The sequence below is a fragment of the Malania oleifera genome, chromosome 5 (genome assembly GCF_029873635.1).
Source record: "Malania oleifera isolate guangnan ecotype guangnan chromosome 5, ASM2987363v1, whole genome shotgun sequence".
In the NCBI taxonomy this organism is placed as follows: Eukaryota; Viridiplantae; Streptophyta; class Magnoliopsida; order Santalales; family Ximeniaceae; genus Malania; species Malania oleifera.
Genome location: NC_080421.1, coordinates 18,285,656 through 18,305,543, shown reverse-complemented (window position 1 = coordinate 18,305,543; position 19,888 = coordinate 18,285,656). Strand labels below are relative to the sequence as shown.

Below are 19,888 nucleotides of genomic sequence, written 5' to 3'. Positions count from 1 at the left end.
CATGCATTGTAGGTTCCGCATTGCAGCTTTTGAACACCCTTTTTTCATTCGCGGGGGGACGAGTGGGTGGCTCTGGGGAAGGCGGGAGAGCTGCTTTTGGTTAATTTCATGGGTTTTAGAAATAATAGAAATGGTAGAGCTTTTTGGAGTGTGGTTGTTTGCACCATCCTTTGGACCTTGTGGATAGAGAGGAATGATAGGATTTTTAAAGGTTGATCAACCTGCTCACGGCTTTTATGGGAAAGACCAAATTTCCTTGCCTCCTTTTGGGTGCCGGCCCCAGGGTTCTTTTGGGAACTTGCTGTGTGATCTTGTAAGAGACTGGAGGGAGTGCTTTTGTAATGGTTACTTGTATTGCTTTTTATGTTTTTCTTTGCTGCATTACGGATTTACTGCTTTTCTAGTTTTCTTGGTAGGACTCTTTGTCCTCTAAAATTCTAAATCATGTACTCTGGCTCTCAGTTTTGATAATATTATCTTTTATAAAAAAACAAAAAGAAAAAGGATGCCATAAACTTCTAGGATTATGGAGATGTGCATCTTATGTGGTGTTGTGGGGTTTATGGCTGAAGCATAATGGACTTTTTTTTTTTAGTACTTAGCCTCGCTTTAGTGTGTTTGTATGGGGTGCTTTAAAAGGAGTGAGCTTCTTTGACATGCATTGAATTGGCTGTCTTTTGGTTTGATTAATATTTTTCTTTCCCTTTTCCTACTTTTTTTTTTTTCAGTCTTTTCTGTTTAGGAGGATTTCTTATTCTCCTTTACCGTACATTCTTTCTTTTTTAATGAAATCATCTTCTTTTGTTATCAAAAAAAGAAACATTTCTTTGGGGTTATTTTATTTTATTTGGATTGTTTTGGGGTTGCTTTTAATTTTTAGTAGTTTTATTGTTTCTTAGTTGTGTATAGGCATAGGCTTATGGTGTAAGAATAAAGAGCTTTTGATGATTAATTGAATCTGAAGTTGTTTTTCCCTTTCTGTCTCTTATAGTAGTCCTGTCTTCCTCTTCTTCATGTCTATTGTTTCTCTCTAACGCATCTTTACCATTAATTCTCTCTCTGTTTCTCTTTCGGTATCACAGCCAACCCTGATTCTCCACCATCTGCACTGCACTCCCCTTCATCCTACCCATTCAGTTGCTGCCTTCTGAATCACCAGCAACAGTTACACTTACATAGCCCTTCAGAAAAACCCTCAGAAAACAAAACACTAACCCTTTTCTCCTTTAAAAAAAGGCCCAGAAAACTAAAATCTAACCCTTTTCCATTCAGCAAAACCCCAGAAAAAAAAAAAAGTCTCTGTTGCTGTGACAAGGAAGACCGCAGCAGAAGCATAGGAAAATGGCCCCCGAAAAAGTGAGGATTTATTGCTGGTGCAAAGGGAAGACTCTTGCGGGGGCACTCAAGCAGGAAAAAAAAAAAAACCACAATCAACCAAAGAAAGTTATAATAACCTGGAAAAAAAAAATGGGGGAAAAAAATAGAAAGAAGGCAGTAGGCAGTGCTCTGCTGCTTCAAAATTCTAACGGGGAAAGAAGTTTGGAAATAAGTGCTTCATCACAACTACTGCCCTACCAGAACTTCTTGTTGTTTGAGCTAACAAACAGCAGCAGCATCTCCTTCACATCTCTGAAATCTGTCCTGAATAGACCCTTCTGGTCATTGACTCAACTTGCATCACTGGCTACCCATCCTGAAATCCTTCAATCTTCACAGCTCTTCTAACGTCGCAGTCCATTCATGACAACTTTCAGTTGCAGGTTGTCAAAAGCCCTAATCTGCCCCTCCTATTGTTATTCTTCCAGTAAGAGTTTTCTACTTAGAGTTGCAAATTTTCAACCCCTATTTTGTTTGTATCCTGGCCTTGTTTTCTAAAATACATTTACATCCGCCCTCCGCCCTTCCTACCCTACTACCCATAACTGGTGGCTGAAGCCTAGTTATTTTGAACAGATCTGGCATGAGAAACTGTATATAAAGAAGTGATATTTAAAATCCTGAGAGTGATATTTTGTCTACAACCACAAGATTGACTGTATCCAAGGAAAATTGGAAATTTGCCTTGAAGAATAGTGAAGATGTTTGATCTAATCACAATATATTGAAGATTTGCTTTTAGATTTTCTGAATAATGATATAATGAACTGATCCTGCCAACATCAGTTATAGATTTTCTTATCTTGCTTGCATCCATTCTAGATTTGCTGCACAGTTTGGAGTATTAGTGTGATTAATTGACTGCCATTGGGAGATTTTGACGCTGGTCTTATAATTCAACTACAAGTGTTTGATATATATTCCTGGATGAAAATTCGGCACTGTGAGCACCTAAAGTCAGATATGAATTCAGGAAATGTTACATGGGCCTCTATGCTTTGTCTTGATGATATTGTGTGTTTCATTGGAATTTTTCCAAGATGAGAATTAACAGATTGGCTGTTTTATCTTGATGCTTATTTTGAATCTTGTCTACACGAGGAACGAGAACAAGGTTTGCATCTTATTAGCTTGTGAGCTATCCAGCTGAGTGGTGGAATAGAACCATAGAATACAATATTACTGAAGACAACGAGGTAAGACTCAGATTCTTTTTGTTTAGAATGAAAATTTTGTTAATATTATAATTTTTCCTAAACGGCTATGGTGAGATCATCTTCTATCTCATATAAGGAAGAATACTTATGTTTAGGGGTGAGCAAACGGTCGGTTCGGTCAAATTCGGTTAATTAACCGAATTAACCGAAATTTTCGGTTAATGATTTTTATTAACCGAACCGACGGAATAAGAGATGTTAACCGAACCTCACCCGACCGAATTACCTTTTCGGGTAATTCGGTTAACCGAATTTAACCGAATTTATTTTAAATTAATTATTAAAAATAGATTATAATTATAACTTTTTTATCAATTCTGGGGCTCATTTATTAATTTTATTAAAAAAAGATATTTTGCTTCTATTAATTTTATTAATAAAAAAGAATATTTTACTATTAATCTATAAAAGTGGAATTTATAAATCCTGTTTTCCAGATGATATGCAGTCATAGAAACGGAATGCATTCCCCCTGGTGACTTCTAGTGGGGTTACTACAACTCAATTCCATAATTCTAAGAGAGCAATGGACATGACCTCATCATCTCATGGCTTTCATTTGTGGGAAATGACCTGGCTGTGTTATTGGAACATTCATCACAAAGAATAAGTTCCTCCTTGCATCAGATCCCATCAAATCATCAATTAATTGGCTGGAGATTATTTCTATATTTTCCATTAAGGTGGCATTGTGCCACCACCAGGGCATGGATATGTGGTGCATTTATTTTGCAGGCCAACCTTTGGACAACAATTTATTTTGCAGGCCAGCCTTTGGAAAACAGTTTCTGGAGGCAAGAAAAATGTAGGCACAGGCGCACAGCCGCACAGAGACACGGTTAATAAAACTGCCCCCGCCTTTTCCCCATCCCGCGTATATATATATTATTAGTTTATATTTAAATTTTAATTTATTATTATTTCGGGTAATTCGGTTAACCGAATTAAAATTTCTCTTAACCGAACCGATAACCGATTAACCGAAATTTGGTACATCCATAACCGAACCGAACCGACCTATTTTTTAACCGAACCGAACCGACCGAAATTGATCGGTTAATTCAGGTTTCCCCGAATTATGCTCACCCCTACTTATGTTGGATAACACGAGCTTCCAATCTCAAAACAGCCTATAAAGTATGAAGCAGCAATTGTTGTTGTTGGCCGACACATATGATGATAGGGAAAAAAATTGCAAGTGAATGTGAATGTGTTGTTGTCATGGATTTGTGGATGGTAGTCCACATGATGTCCATACCTGAAGAGAAAGCAAATGCAGTGGGACAAAAATTCAAGTTGTAGAAGGGTCAAGGAGCAGGAAGCAAAATTCAATGTTAAAATTGGGAGTTCAATTCAAAAGCAAGAGCTTTACGAATATGAAATTGTTGAATCTTGTGATACATAGGCCTCAAGTCTTCAATCATCATCCAAAATGTGATAGTTCTTGACCTATTGACTTTATTAGGATGGGAATCTTGAGGAAGATTTCAATAATTTGTTGTTGACTTTTGCATGCCAACTGAAAATGGACTGCATGTCAATTAAAATTGGACTATGTGAAACTAGAAGTTGTATGGCTCATGGATTTATATTCCCCTCTATTGTTGCGCCATTGTAAAACTCGAGGTCAAATTTTCTCTTATGAGGGGAATTTGATGGAGGATGCCTGCGGATAGTTCTAGGTGATCAAATTTGGTTTGAAGATTTTAAAACTAGAGATTTTAGATTAGTTTGTGGATATTTGTTTACTTAAGTAATTCAATTACTTTGGAGTTATTTTATTTATTTTTGATTGTTTTGGGGTTATTTTGTAATTTTTAAAATATTTTTATCACTGAGGTTTCTTAGTTGCCTAAAAATATAGGCTTATGATGTAAGAATAAGGAGCTTCTCATGACTAATTGCATTTCATGTTTTCTTTCTCACAACAGCCACTCTCTCCCTCCTTCTCACGTCTATTCTTTCTCTCCCTCCTTATGTATTCCTTCTTTCTTCTTTTTCTGCCCTTAACCATGCTCAAACTTGTTTATTAGGGTTAGGAAAGAAAGTGAAAATGAGCTCTTACTAATATTGACTTCCCCCCAACTAAGCCAGCCTAGCCTTGGGTGTTGGCCTTGTCACTAAATTCTGGTTATGAAGTTTTAGTTTAACAAGCCCATGTTGAGACAAGACCTACTTTTTAGCCTGCTGCAATTGATTAGGACTAATTCGGCTTTATTAAAAAAGCCTTGAGCCTAATCCAAGCCTGTTAAATGATCCCATGCAAGACTATAATTGAGCTGCACACGAGCCGAAAAAAGCCAAGCCTGTTCATGTTCTGGTAACGAGCCTTTACATTGGGCTTGGGAATCACTCATTTATATAATGAGTGAGCCAAGCTGAGTTCCCGAGCTGCTCGTGAGCATCTTGGTTTGTTTGTAACCCTAGGGTAGGACTCTAAATGAGCCAAGCCAAGCTTTACCATGCTCAAACTTGTTTACTAAATTTTTAATTAGAGCTCGAGTTGAGCTGATCTTGGATATACTTGCGCAAATTTGTTCATTTTTGCAAGTGAACAAGCTGAATGAGCCTTTATTGAGCCGAACTACGAGCTATTCACGAATGGCTTGGTTCTTTTGGAACCTCTCGCTGTGAGATGCAAGAGGCTTTTCAAGTTTAAAAGTGAAGGAGGACTAGTACTAATACTATCTTAGTGTTTCTTTGCCCTTATTAGGCCAACATATTAAACTTGGGCCTTGGCTCTATCACTGAGTTCAGATTATGGAATTTGGGTTAAAAAAGTTCACGTCCAAACAATCCCTACTTTTATGCTAAATAAACCTACTACATGCATTCAAACCCTGTTCAACCATATTAAGCGGGCTTGCCTAATCTGAGCTCATTAACGAGCTTAACCAAGCCTAAAACCGAGTCAAACAATTGAGCGTTCATGTTCAAGTTTGGCTCATTTATTAAACAAGCCCCAAAATTGGGTTTGAGAATTGCGTATCTATGTGATGATCGAGTTTGAACAAGCTCTTATCGAGTTAAGCTCTTGGGCGACCATGAGTGGTTGGTTTATTTACAGCCCTATCTGAGTACAACAATTTTTTTTATCCTCCCTTCTTTTTTATTCTTGTTCTCTCCTTTTGTCTCCATTCCTCTCCCTCAATTCTTTCACTCATTTTCCGTTTCTATACAATCCTACATCACAAGGATGAATGACAAAGGAAAAAGTGGATCTCATTGCTTTAAGTCTCTTGAAGACTTAAAGAAGTCCATTGGACGACCTTTTTTGAGAATGGAGAAACTATATGTGGATGTGGAGTTTTGAGCCAAGAAACCCATTTTTCTTTGAGCCCCCAATCTTCTCATCATAAAATGGATAATGTTCCAACTTAACATGCTCAAGGACCTTCTCCATGTCAAGATTGCAAATACCACCCATCTCATCCCGGATAATCTGGGAGTCGACCACTTCATTGGCCACGAGTTCCTTGTCATGAATCCACCTCCGTTCAACAAAGGCATTTTGGAGGGTTCTATCACTGTGCTTATCGTCTTTTTTTAACCCTCAAGAGTAGGACTTTTGAGGTGATTTTATGAGAACTCTAGACCAAGCTGAGGGGTGGTAATCTTTTATGTTTTACATTGTCCACAAATTCCCTGGAGTTGTGAAGCTCCTCAAACCCCCCATAAAGTTATTTTTTAACAATTCCCATTAGCTTTCCAAAAAGCCATTATAAACCTATCTGGTCTCCATTGCTCTCCTTGAGGGCTTAAAAACTTCGTCATCAATAAGAGGCATGCACAACCATTTAGATTGCTCTGTACCATTTGGAAGTCAGGGCTACTCAAAGAAGGCCTTCCTTACATTGATTCAACATATAACCCCTTCTAGAGGTTACATTGGATTCGTCATACCCCTTTAATCTTCAAATAATTCTCCCTCGACAACCACCTTATCAATGAATTTTGGGTTCTTGTGATCACTGGTCATCTTATGAAAGAAAATTGCCTTTTTATCTCCCTCCAGCTAAATGGTCTGTTATTTTATTTATTTATTTATTTTTTCTAACGTTGAGTGATTTCTTCGAGCCCAATTATCTTGTTAAGATCCCTTAAATTCATTATGTTGGAGATGTGACTCATATTTGAGTGGAACACATGCACTGGGGAAAGCTTAGTGATGCAAAGAATGGGGAGACTAGTTGCAGGATCAAACCATGGTTTTAGCCTTGATATCTTTCCGTCGACTGTTTGCCTAAAACCGTCAACGGTTTCGTTCGGCGCAAGTCACGGAATTTGAATCGGAGATCAGTAGATTGGGAGATGTTGAAAGATTTTCCTCCGAGGGATCGCTAAAGAAGTGTTTTAGATGTAGTATAAGTCTTTTGTACGCATGGGGTTAGTATTTAATCCATATTTGTAACCCTAGTTTGATAGGCTTGATGTAAGCTTCACATGTGATAGTGAAAAACAACCACTAGCTCTTGTGGACGTAGGCAAATTGCCGAACCACGTAAATTCTTGTGTCTTTGATTTTGTTTGCTTTCCTTTATTAATTGTGGTTGTTAATTTCCGTATATTCATCGTTGAGTGCTTGCATTACTTGTTCTGGATTGATTTGAGTTTGTGAGGTCTTCCGCTGCGCATTTGCATCAACAATTGGTATCAGAGTGCCAATTTCAACAATTGGTAGTAGAGCTATTGGTTGCATTGGCTGGGATCTCTTCGGTGAAGTTCAATGTTAGTAAGTTCGATGGAACGGGAAATTTCAGACTTTGGCAAGAGGAGGGTTAAGGACTTGTTGGTGCAGTAAGGTATGGTGAAGCCACTATGCAGAAAGAAGCCGGAAGGCATGGCCGACATGAGTTGGAAGGAGTTGGAAGCAAAAGTTATGTCTACTATCAGACATTGTCTTGCTGATGATGTGATGTATCACGTCATGGATGAGGAATCGCTAGCAGTGGTTTGGCTAAAACTGAAGAGCCGGTACGTGTCCAAGTCATTGACGAACAAGTTGTATCTTAAGCAAAAACTATATTGGCTTAAGATGAACTTGACTCAGCACATCAACGTATTCAATCAGATCATTAGTGATCTGAAGTGAGTTGATGTGAAGTTTGAGGAAGAAGATAAGGCGTTGATGCTGCTTAATTTCATACCTATGTCTCTTATGTACGGGAATCTCATTACGACTCTGACATGGGGGAAAGAAACCCTGGAGTTGGAGGATATCACGAGTGCATTGTTGGGGTTCCAGTGGAGGAGGGAGGCCAGCGATGAGAGTTGACAAGGTGAAGAGCTTGTGGCGAAGGGTAATTAGGATCGTGAGAGAGACGAGTCTTGGAGCGGATCAAGTGGTAATAAAACTCAGTCGCAGTCTAGGAGGAGGAAGGACGTTTGCTGTTTTAAGTGTGGGAAAATAGGGTACATAAAACTAGAGTGTTTGGAGTGGAAGAAGGAGAATGAGGGAACTCAATAAGGTTTGTCAAACACGGCGAATGTAGTAGGAGACTTTGGGAGTGATGACGGTGGATACGCTCTCGGTTTCATCTGTGTTAGATGAGTTTGCAAATTCTTGAATCTTGGACTAGGCGTGTTCTTATCATATGGCACCCAACAAAGACTGGTTCACTACATACGTATGGGTGAGTTCTGGTTCCGTTCTGATGGAAAACGATGTTGCATGCAAAGTTGTCGGGATGGGGAATATCAGAATCAAAATGTATGATGGTGCGGTGAGGACGTTATGTGATGTTAGACACATCTCGGAGTTGAGTGAGAATCTGGTTTCGTTAGGCACCTTAAATTATAACAGGTTTAGTTACTAATCTGAAGGTGGGCTAATGAAGGTGAGCAAGGGCATTCTGACCGTGATGAAGGGGAAGAGAGTACCGGGGAATATATACACACTGCTAGGTACTACGGTTGTAGGTGGTGCTGCAGCCGCAGAGTCTGATAGTAACGCTTTGTGGCATATGCGTTTAAGGCATATGGGTGAGCGTGAAATGAAAGAACTTTACAAAAGAAATTTTTTGAAGGGGGTCAAATCATGTAAGCTGGATTTCTGCAAGTACTGTGTGCTTGTGAAGTATAATGGGGTTCATTTCATGACAACTACACACAAAAAGGAGGGTATTCTTAACGACATTGTTTTGGATGTTTGGGGACCGATGTGGGTAGCATCACGGGTTGGACATGGGTACTTAGTGAGTTTATCATGAAATGTCTGGGGGTACTTCATGCACACAAGTGGGAGATGTTTGCCAGGTTTAACTTGTGTTTGAGGTGGAATACCATATCGGGAGAAAGTTCCTCAAGTCTGACATTGGAGCTAAGTACGCTGCTGTTCAAGGGGTTTTGTGAGCATGACAGGTTGTATGTAGGGCTTGCAAGGAACTTCTTAGTAAAGTCAGCGAGTATGACGTGTTTCTCGATTAACCGATCGCCAAAGGTATCACTAGATGGGAGAGTTGCAAGAGACGTTTGGACAAGTTATGTGGTAGACTTCTCTGGATTGAGAGAGTTTGAAGGTCCAGCCATGCACATTTCTAGTGAGGTGAGATCTAAGCTTGATGCGATGTCCGGACGGTACATCTTTCCAGGGTATAAGAAAGATGAGTTCAAGATGTATGGTCCAATAGCAAACGGGGTGGTGATCGGTAGAGACATGGTTTTTGTGATTAAAGCCATGGTGTAGCGTACTTAGGTAGATGAAGAGAAACTGGTGCTAGAAAACTGCAACAGCAACGAACATGTTGTGCTGGTGGAGTTGGAGACTAAGGGCAGAAGTGCAAGGAGCTTTGGCTCAGGATGCCAATAGTATCATAGTATAAATTGGAGTAGAAAGGAGAATGTGATGCAGGTGGAGTTACAGATTCTGGGCAGAGATGACATCGTTCATATTGCAAGGATTTCTAACTCAGGAGACCAGCAAGATCACAATGGGCCTAGATGCATTATTAGGCTACCGCTCAGGTATGAGTTTGATAACCTGATGTCTTATGCGTTTATCATTACTAGCAAGGTTCCTACTATTTTTCAAGATGCGGTGCACAGCAAAGGGAAAAATAGATGGATAAGTGATATGGTAGAGGAGATGAAGTTATTACATAAGAATCAGGTGTGAGAGTTGGTGGAGCTTCCATAGGGGAAGAGGGTGATAGGATGCCAATTGCTGGGAAGATTTCGACTGAGGTTAATTATTCGGAAACTCTGTTGAGAAAGGAATTTGACATGAAGGTTTTGGGTGTTGTCAAGAGGATTTTTGGGTTGGAGATTCGCAAGGATAAAGCTGCAGGTAGATTCGGGTTATCTCAGGGTGGCTGTTTGGACAAAAATGAGTGGAGATTGTGGTTATCTCAGGGTGGTTTTGTGGAGCAAGTGTTGGAGAGGTTTAGCATAGTTAATGTTAAAACCGGTCACTGGTACATTGGTGGCGAATCAATGTAAACTGTCTACCGCTCGGTACCCAAGAACGAACGGTGATGTTCGGGACATATCAAAGGTTTCCTACCGCAGTACAATGGGGTGATTCAACGGGCAGCAGAGTGATCCGTCAGTTGTGAGATTCGTGGATGCAGACTACATAGGGGTCTTGGATGACAGAAGGTCTACAACAGGGTATGTTATGAGAAGGCCTAATTGTTGGAAGTCGAGGATACAGTCTCAAGTTGCACTTTTAACAACTGAGTCGGAGTACATGGCAGTGACTAAGGCTGCCAAGGAAGCATTGTGGCTCACAAGATTGGTCAAGGAGCTGGGTGTCCAGCAAAGTGGAGTTCGGCTGCAGTGTGATAGTTAGAGTGCCATCTACTTGGCGAAGAATCAGGTGTATTATATGAGAACAAAGCACATTGATGTGCGATTTCATAGGATCAGGGAACTGATTGCTTCAGGTAAACTTATACTTGAGACGGTTTACACGTCTGGCAATGTAGCTGATATTTTGACGAAGCCGGTCACAATGGACAAGTTCAAGGATTGCTTGGACTTGATCAACGTCTCCAGGTGTTAGACAGGAGACGGTCCCAAGCTATTGTCTCGAGTGGAGCAGGGAGTAGGCTTTCAGTTTTCTCCTAAGTGGTGAATGTTAGCCAAGGTGGAGATTGTTGGAGATGTGGCTCATATTTGAGTGGAACGCATGCATCGGGGAAAGTTTAGTGATGCAAAGAACAAGGAGGCTAGTTGTAGGATCAAATCGTCGACGGATTGGTCGACGGTTTCAGTCTACAGAAGATTCAACCTCAGTATCTTTCGTCGACGATTTGAAACTGTCGATGGTTTTATTCGGCGTAAATCACGGAATTTGAATTAGAGATCAATAAATTGGGAGATTTTGGAGGATTTTCCTCTACGAGATCACTGCAGAAGTGTTTTAGAACAGCCGCTTACTTTCGTGGACGTAGGCAAATTGCTAAACCACGTAAATTCTTGTGTCTTTGATTTTGTTTGCTTTCCTTTATTCATTGTGATTGATTGTTAATTTCTGTATATTCATCGTTGAGTGCTTGCATTACTTGTTTCGGATTGATTCGAGTTTGCGAGGTCTTCCGCTGCACATTCGCATCAACAATTGATATCAGAGTGCAAATTTTCAACAATTGGTATCAGATTGCCAATTTCAACACATTCGATTTTCAATCTCTTCCGTGATCCACCCTGCAGCTGCCTCTTTAGAATTCAGTGGGATAAGCTCCTTTACATGGATCTCTTTTTCAGTGACATTGCCAAAAATCTTTCTTTATTCCAAATCTTAATCTTCTACATGAGAGTTCTTTTTTTTTTTAATTATTATTATTATTTTATTTTATTTGCCACAACAAAGCTAGCAGTCCTCTAGTTGTAAAGTATTCTACTAATCTTTGATTCTGTCCATGAATCCCTCTAATTTCAGCCACATATTCTTGAACTGAAAAGGGGTGGGGCCCCAGATAAGTGATAATTCCTACTATGTTTTATGTTATAAGCCTAACACATGGGAGGGAGTCCTATTGAACGTATTTGAATGTCCATATCTATAACTCTGTCCACCTAGTATGTTTTTACCCTTAATTTATGTTATAAACCTAAGGGGGCGTTTCATATTAGAAATTATGAAAATGAAAACAAGAAGTGAACACTAAAAATGAGAAACAAAACTAAAGACCTTCAGCAACATGTTTTAGTTAATATTTATAGAACTAACACAAATAAAAAACTTGATTGAACAAATGCTCATTTTTGTCCTTGAATCAAATAAAATTTAAAAATGAATGAAATAATAAAATACAAAGAATACAAATTGACAATATTATAATAAAAAAAAATTATCACTATTATTGTAACGTAATAATTGTATTTCAAAGCACACTTTTTAGCGGTACATGAATAATCATATTGTTCATGAAACGTGATAATTGTATTTCAAAGCTCACTTTTTAGTGCTACATGAATAATCATATTGTTCATGACAATTTAAAAGTAGTAAAAATATTTTTTAAATGACTTTATTTTTCCTTGAATTTTTATAAATTTTATGGATATTTTATTTTAATTATATTTTTTAAATGACTTTATTTTTCTGCAAAATTTTAGAAATTTATGAATGTTTTATTTTACATGAATAATCATATTGTTCATGACAATTTAAAAGTTGTAAAAATATTTTTTAAATGACTTTATTTTTCCTTGAATTTTTATAAATTTTATGGATATTTTATTTTAATTATATTTTTTAAATGACTTTATTTTTCTGCAATATTTTAGAAATTTATGGATATTTTATTTTAATTATATTTTATATTCATATGGTCATTTATTTTAATTTTAATTGAAAATTATGTATAAAATGAGTGCTTCAATTTAAAAGAGTTAATTTCTGGATATTAAAGTACTGTGGCAGTTGCCAAAGCAAAACAATTTAAAACTATAAAATCTGGTTTTTAGTCTTTTCGAAAACAACTGAAAACCATTAGAAACAAAAAAACTAGCAACATAAACAAATTTGGTGTCATAATCTGTTTTTTCATGTAGAGTAATGGAAACAGAAAACAGAAATGATACCAAGCAACCCCTAAGATTTATACATTTAGTGTATTCACACATATATGTTTATTTTGTTATCATATTTTTGCTGTGTTGTGTCCTTTATTTTTAGAAATTGTTATGTTCTTGTGCTTGTGTTGTTGTGCTGTATACTGTGTTCCTGTGATCATGTCTATGTTTCATTTATTCTAATGAACATTCAGTATCTTTGTGTGTGTGTGTGTATGTAATGGGTATTCTTTCCCTTTTATGGTAAGATGTGCTTGTTTCTTTTGGTTCTTTTTTCTTCACTGTACACCTTTGTGCATTAAATTGTTAATGCGTAGGTTATCCTATCTATGATAGAAAGCTACTCTTACCTAGATGCAGAATATTTGGGCTTAACAAATGAGGACAGTTAGGTTGGAAGAAGAGTCACTAAAAATCTGATTTTTGATTCAAGAGGCATTCTTATTACTAATATAGAAAATGGTTCTGGTTTTTTCTAGTTTGTAATAAACATAAGTTTTTGTGGAACTGGTTTGGTTATGGTGATTGTGAGATATATTACTAGCAGGGGAGGGCATAGTTCTGTGGCCCATGCAGTTTAAGAACTGGCATCAGTTTTGGTATTGATGGACCTCTGTACAACTTGGGTTCACCCATACAAAATGTATATTCCAGGTTGGGACTCAAACTAGTTCTCATCCTCCCTTGCTTGCCATTCTACCTAAAGGAAACCAAAGTTGCCATGAGCAAATTGAACATCTTGTCCACAAAGAGTCACCAAACTATTGCTATTCACAATGTGAGGGAAACCAAAGTTGTCATAAGCAAATTGAACATCTGTCACTATATACCCCCTAAGAATTACCACACTGTTGCCATTCAAAATGTGAGGGAGCACTTGCATATTTATGGACTAGATCATGTGACAGGCCATAATTTCGGAAAATTCAATGGCCTTTGGAGGCATATCAGAAAATGTTTGGAAGTCTTCACCTGGATTACCTTTGCGGTAGGTCATGGAGCTTCTATTTATTTTTGGCAAGATGTGTGGTGTGGGATATCTCTTTTAAAGGAACAATGCCCATCACTTTACTGATATTCTACCAATGGGAATGATTTACTTGGAGATGGCCTTGTGGTAACTGGAAAGTGGGAATCAATAGGCTTGAGATCCTACTATTGGAAGAGACCCTAATTGCTTGGAAGGTGGGATATGGTCAGATTTCTAGTTTCTCATTATCACTTGGGAAGCCACATGACATATAACATTAATAGTGGACAAATTGAGGACAAGAGGGAGTTTTTTGATAAATATATGCTGCTTCTGCAACAAACAACAAGAGTAATTTAATCACTTACACCATTGTAATTGAGGGGAACTCGTAGGTGTTTGTTTTTTTTATGTATTTGGTGGCAGATGAGATAAAATAACCTATAGCTTGAAACAAAGCCCATTGTAGAGCTAGAAAAAAGGTTTGGGATGATATTCCTTTAGATTGCGTTTGTTTCATTGGAGTGTCTATTCCTAGGAATAGAACTGAATAGGACGAGTTTAATAATAAATATATATTCAGATATAATAATTTTAAAAAGGTTGCTCATGCAAAAGCTTGTGTTATTCCATCCATTATGGGTAGGATTGGAATAGACATTCCATGGGAATATTCATTCCTGGTCTATTTGATGTTATGGATTTGTAAAAAATTTTGCATTGCTTTATGATTGCACCTTTCTTTTGTATGTTGTCAAATTCTTAGACCATGACTGCACTGTTTGAGGGCTTTAAAAGGAACAAGGACTCCTTGGAGAGACTAAAAGAAAGATATTTCTTTTACATTGCATTTTTGTATGAAAGGAGAATTCTGTCCAAAATTCAGATATTTTTATTTTTAAAATTTTTTATATTATTAATGTTTACTTTATTTGAGATGGTGTATGCCTATTTACATGGATGACTTGCTTTTTGGAGTTTTTAGTGGTACCCTCTTCTAGCTTCTCAAAATATAATAATAATAATAATAATAAATTTTAAATAACTGGAAAAGATGCATCAATACTCTTACATTTGCTGGGAACTACAAGTGCTCTTAACTAGTGAGTCGGTATATTGATTTGATGATGCTGGACCTGGTTGGTTGACTTCCTTAAACAGGGGATCAGTTTTTTGGTGGCCCCGAGGACAGGTGTGTACCATGTTTAAGTCACTTTAGTTTGAGCAAGCCCTTTCCTTCTGGCCTACATAACATGAATTAAATTTGAAGAAAGTGGTAAAGCAATGAAAATTAACATGTTTTCTTTGTGTAGAGTTTTGCTTGGATAAGGGAACCAGCTCATTGATGGTTTAGACTCATGAGGATGGACGAGTACGATGTTTAAATCAGAGCATTTTGAACAAGAATTTTCCTTTTGGCTCACATGAACATTAATTTCTATGGTCAATAATCTCCTGAATGTGGTGATGCAATCAAGAATAGCATGTTTTCTTTGGTAAAAACAGTTGCCAAGATGGTTGCTCGCTGGCCTTTTTTTCTGTAATACATGAGTGTCTTGACTTGTAAAGTTGATGCCATTACCCTAAAGAATGTGTGAAAGTTGTATGACTGATGAGTGTAAGCTCTTCCCAAGCAAGGGGATGTTTCTGCTCTGGTATACCAAATCCGTAATGGTATAGTGTGAGAGATAAGTGATACCCTGACATTGAGACCACTTGCCTGATTTTGGCTGCTTTGCCAGTATGATGGTTCTCAAGCTTTATTATTAATATATTATTTAGAAATTGTAGCCTGGGGTTGTTGGATCGACCAATCAACATTTATGATGGCTAAAGTAATCTTGGAACATAGCTTCCTCGGCCTTTTTGGCTAAGATCAAGAGTATCAACTATTCTTATTAGTTTAAGTGATCTTGGAACATCTTAGCCAATGTGAATATCCGTGGCTGCTGGGCTTGAGTTTAGGCTTTGATCAGTTTTAAGGGTAGTTTTGGCAGTGGGTTGTTTTCAAATCTGTCCTGTTCTTACTGTGTGTAGGCCTAAAAGGGTGGGAGGCTTGGGTCTTGGTTACTAGGTGTCCAAAAACATATCTTTGGTGGGGAAATAGTTATGGTGCTTCCCTTTGGAACCTAATTCTCTTTGGCATAAGGTAATTTGCAATAAATTTGGAATACTAAAAAATGGGAGGGATGCTAAAGTGGGAACTAATGTTTTCTTATTTGAGTCCTTGGAAGTTTGTTTCTCAGATTTATGATTATTCCCTTCCTAATATCCATTATTCAGTGGGAAATTGGGAGCGAATTTGCTTTTGGGAAAACCATTGGGTGGGGGAATGGATTTGTCTATTACGTTCCCTCGTCCTTTTCGATTATGTATTCTTCATGAAACCCCCATCTCTGCTTTCTTGTTTTGCAAGGAGATGGGCCTTTTTGGAATTTTCCATTTTTGGAGAAAATCTTAATGAGAGAGAAATGAGTTGGCCCTTCTAGGCTGCCCAATTCTTTTCATGCTCATTGGGGAGTGATAAGAGGATTTGGAGCTTAGAAACTTTTGGGTAATTCTCTTGTAAATGCTTTCTCTTGATTCATGACCATTCTGTGGATAAATTATTTTTGTATCCAATGATTTTGAAAAAGCCAAAGCAGAGCTCCCTAAGAAATAAAAGCTTTCATTTGGACTGTGATACTTGAAAGAATCAACACCAATGATTTGCTTCAGAAGAGAAGACCTAGTAAAGCCCTGTCTCTGGACATTTGTGTCCTTTGCTTGAGTGGAGAGACTAGTGCACATATGTTTCTTCATTGCCCCTCCACATTGAAGGTGTTTTGTACCATCATATTTACAGGTTTTGGTATAGGAAAGGATAGGAAAACTTTATGACATTGTGTGGTTATGGCGATTAGTTGGCGTGTTTGTTTTGAGAGGAATATTAGAATATTTGAAGGTGTATCTGTGTTTAATAATTTGCTTTGGAGAAGAATGGTGTCTCTTGCATCGTTGTGGGTGTCGGCAAATGGATTCTTATACCATCTCTTTGGACGACATGCAGAGGGACTAGTCGGCTCTATTTGCATTGAGTTGGTTTGAGTTCATTCTGGAAGTTTTGTAATTATTTTCTCTTGATGTAAAGGTTGGTTTTTTAATTCTCCCTGTTTTCCTTTTTCGTTTTTCTTTTCCTTGTACACTCTGCTATTTATAATAAATTTTCTTTGTTTATCAAAAAAAAGCTATCCCATTCTGCTGCTGAAACTGTAGTGGAAGATGGGAATTGCATGGGGATTCCCAAGGAGGCATAGGTGCCAACATGTGCGGGGTTGGCAGGACGACTCTGAACAGATACAGTGATTATTATCGATTTATGTTTACAATTTCAAACTGTTCTAGTAAGAGGTTTGTTGCCGTAGTTTGATTGAAAACTTATTCAATAAATTCACTGTAGTTTTACCATTTAAGAAACTCTTCCTTTTTGTCTAGAATTTGTAGAGAGAGGGGAAACATTTTCTTTGTTGCTGATATATATTAAATGAAGTATCTAATGTGACTTTTTGTGCATGCAATGCACATTTGTAATGAGAACTCAATAGTGTTCCTGAAAAAGGTTGATATCTTGTGATGGCAAGCTAGGTTTGCCTGCATTTGTCATTTTGCATGTTGTATTTTGGATTTTTTTTTTTTTTAAATTTTTTTATTGAAACTTGTTTGGTATTAGCAATTATTTGCTGATGTGATCTATCCTTGGTTACACACCTTCACCAAGTATATCATTTTACACTTTCAGGTCATTGTCGTTGATCCTGAGGCATACACTTACGATGATGAAGTGCTCAAGAAAGCAGAAGCTATGGGGAAGCCTGGGCTTGTGGAGATTTATGCAAAAGAAGACTCTTTTTTATTCACAGTTGAGTCTACTGGTGCAATCAAAGCCTCTCAGTTGGTACTCAATGCGATAGAAGTCCTTAAACAAAAACTAGATGCTGTTCGTCTGTCAGATGACACTGTTGAAGCTGATGACCAATTTGGTGAGTTGGGTGCGCATATGAGAGGGGGATGATGTCATCAGTGCATATGGCTCATTTGATCTCTGAATTTCTTGGAGATCAATTGACTTCCATCTGCTTTCTCGGGTTTTGTCTTTAAAATTAGTGAGGTATCCACTGTACTTCCTCTGCCACTTAAACTATGGATGCTAATCTCTCTCTCTCTCTCTCTCTCTCGTTTATGTTTTTGGTTAGAATATGCATTGGACTCGAGTAGAACTTTAGATGGGTAGCAGACCTTGGAGCAATATAGGTTATCATGAACTGTAATCATCTTTCAGGTGTCTTGAAAATATAATGTTCTTAAACTCTGGAGAAGAGCCCCCACCCCCCAATCACGAAGCCCCTCATTCTTTCCTATCCTTGGGTTTGTGCTTGAGTTTTGATTCTGTTCATTTTATGAGCCCTGGTTACTAAAATTCTCAATGTTTGCCCCCTTGAAATGGAATTTTGGCTCTAGGGATGAGAGTAATAACTTCCACATGTCTGCCAGAATTGAAATGTCAGAGCAATTTCTTGGACTTGGGTGTGTCGAGGGCCAGAACCTTAGAAAACAAACTTGTGAATTATCTGCAGCTTTTAATTTTGTCCTCTTGAGCCAGTAGCTGCACTGTCGATATTGGGACTGTTACACGTGAACCTGGATTGACCCTCTGCAATGAAAGGTTGTGGTTGCTGTGTCGTAGAGCGGCATGAATTGAGTTCCCATATCCACCTAGGCTGCCAACTCAGCATGGCATTCACAAATGCTGATGATGGATATGGCTCGAGATTTTTATTAACTAGCCCTTATACCAGTAAACACTAATTTGACCCAAAAGATTAATTTATTATTTCTTTTTAGAACCCCTCTCTGAATCCCTCTTTTTAGACATTGGACCATTCACACCTACATATTTTTAACAAGTCTGGATTAAGATCTGAATATACTTATATAAAAATAAATAAATAGATAAAATTTGAATTTGTATTGACTTGCGCCAATAATTCAAACCCAACTAGGACAGCATGGGGGGTTGTTGTCTCCAGGAATCTGCTTTTTCTTCTTTTTAATGGGCACACCCCAATTGTTGGTGGCTTACCCTTTACCAGGTAGAAGAAATAAAGCGTACAAATTCCTTATCCTCGTAGCTGTTCTTTTACCTTTTTATTTATTTTTTATTTTTCTAAGGTACAAGTTTATTTTTTTCTTTTTGCCTTTTTCTTTTGGAGTTCTTGCGTGATCTGTGTACTGCATTATTTATTATGAACGAAGCTGAATGAAAGCTGGGGTTGTCTCATCGACGGTGGCCGCATGGATGCACTCACGGGTTTCATCTTTGCAGAGGAGAATGTGGACCTCCCGCTGCTGCCGCTGCTGCAGCTGCTGCTTTCATTCTTCCTGCCGCAGATGGATTGCCATCTATGCCCACATCACTTTCACCCTTCAGCATCCCCATTAAACCTCCCAATTTTTTTTTTTTTTAAAAATAATAATAAATGAAAATTGAATTCTTGTTTTATTATTTTTTAACCTTTCGAGAATGGCTGAGAGAAAAGGTTGGAAGGCTTAAAAGATGAGTTGTAGCGTCGCCATCATCGACATCTTTTCTTATTCCAAACTGTAGGCTTCTCTAAGCTATACATGGAGAGAGTTCCCTGCGAGCTGTGGCAGATCGCCAAGAGGCTCTGCAGGCAGAGCAAAATAAACCTTCCAATTTAATTACAAGCTGTTGGCCAATCTTTGGGCATCAAACACTTCGTGTTATAAGCTGCTCTTATGAACAATTTTGCAGGGTTGATGCTGTCTCCTCAACTTGGGCAAACAAACGCTTGTTGGCATGGTGATAATTGCAGGCTGCTTAGGTCAAATAACATTGTTTCCATTTTGTTGAAAAGAAAGCTATGCTCGGGAGATGGTCTTACAAACTTGATTTAAGCATCTAAAGATAATTTATAAAACAAACTTGGCGACATGGGTACAAGACATTGCCCTTCTAATTAGCTTCTTGTTGTTGATTTGATCACTAATATGATAGGGATTCAGAACAGAGCATCCGATGTTTTGGTTGACTAATTAGGCTGGTGCGAATGAGGGTAGATCCACAATCTTATAGATCCCTTTTTAGGGCTGGTGTATTTTTTATGTACCATATTTGTAGGATGTGAAAAATTGAGCCAAACAAGTCATTGAATTTGTTTTAAGCGTTCCCCATTAAGTGATAATATGAATCGGTAATCTTACTCCCCTAGTGTTTCTCCATTTTTCATATGGATGCATGTTTAAA

At 37.9% G+C, this 19,888-nt stretch overlaps 1 protein-coding gene across 1 annotated transcript in view; it reads left to right on the top strand.

Annotated features, from left to right (window-relative positions):
- The window catches only part of LOC131154894 (DNA-directed RNA polymerases II, IV and V subunit 3-like), a 31,876-nt gene extending 13,944 nt beyond the window's left edge, over positions 1–17,932 (top strand). The window contains exon 3 of the mRNA XM_058107705.1: positions 17,363–17,932. Within this exon, the coding sequence (XP_057963688.1) occupies positions 17,363–17,635 (273 nt within the window). The 3' untranslated portion in view covers positions 17,636–17,932. The remainder of the gene's footprint in view (positions 1–17,362) is intronic.
- The last annotated feature ends 1,956 nt before the right edge of the window (positions 17,933–19,888 follow it).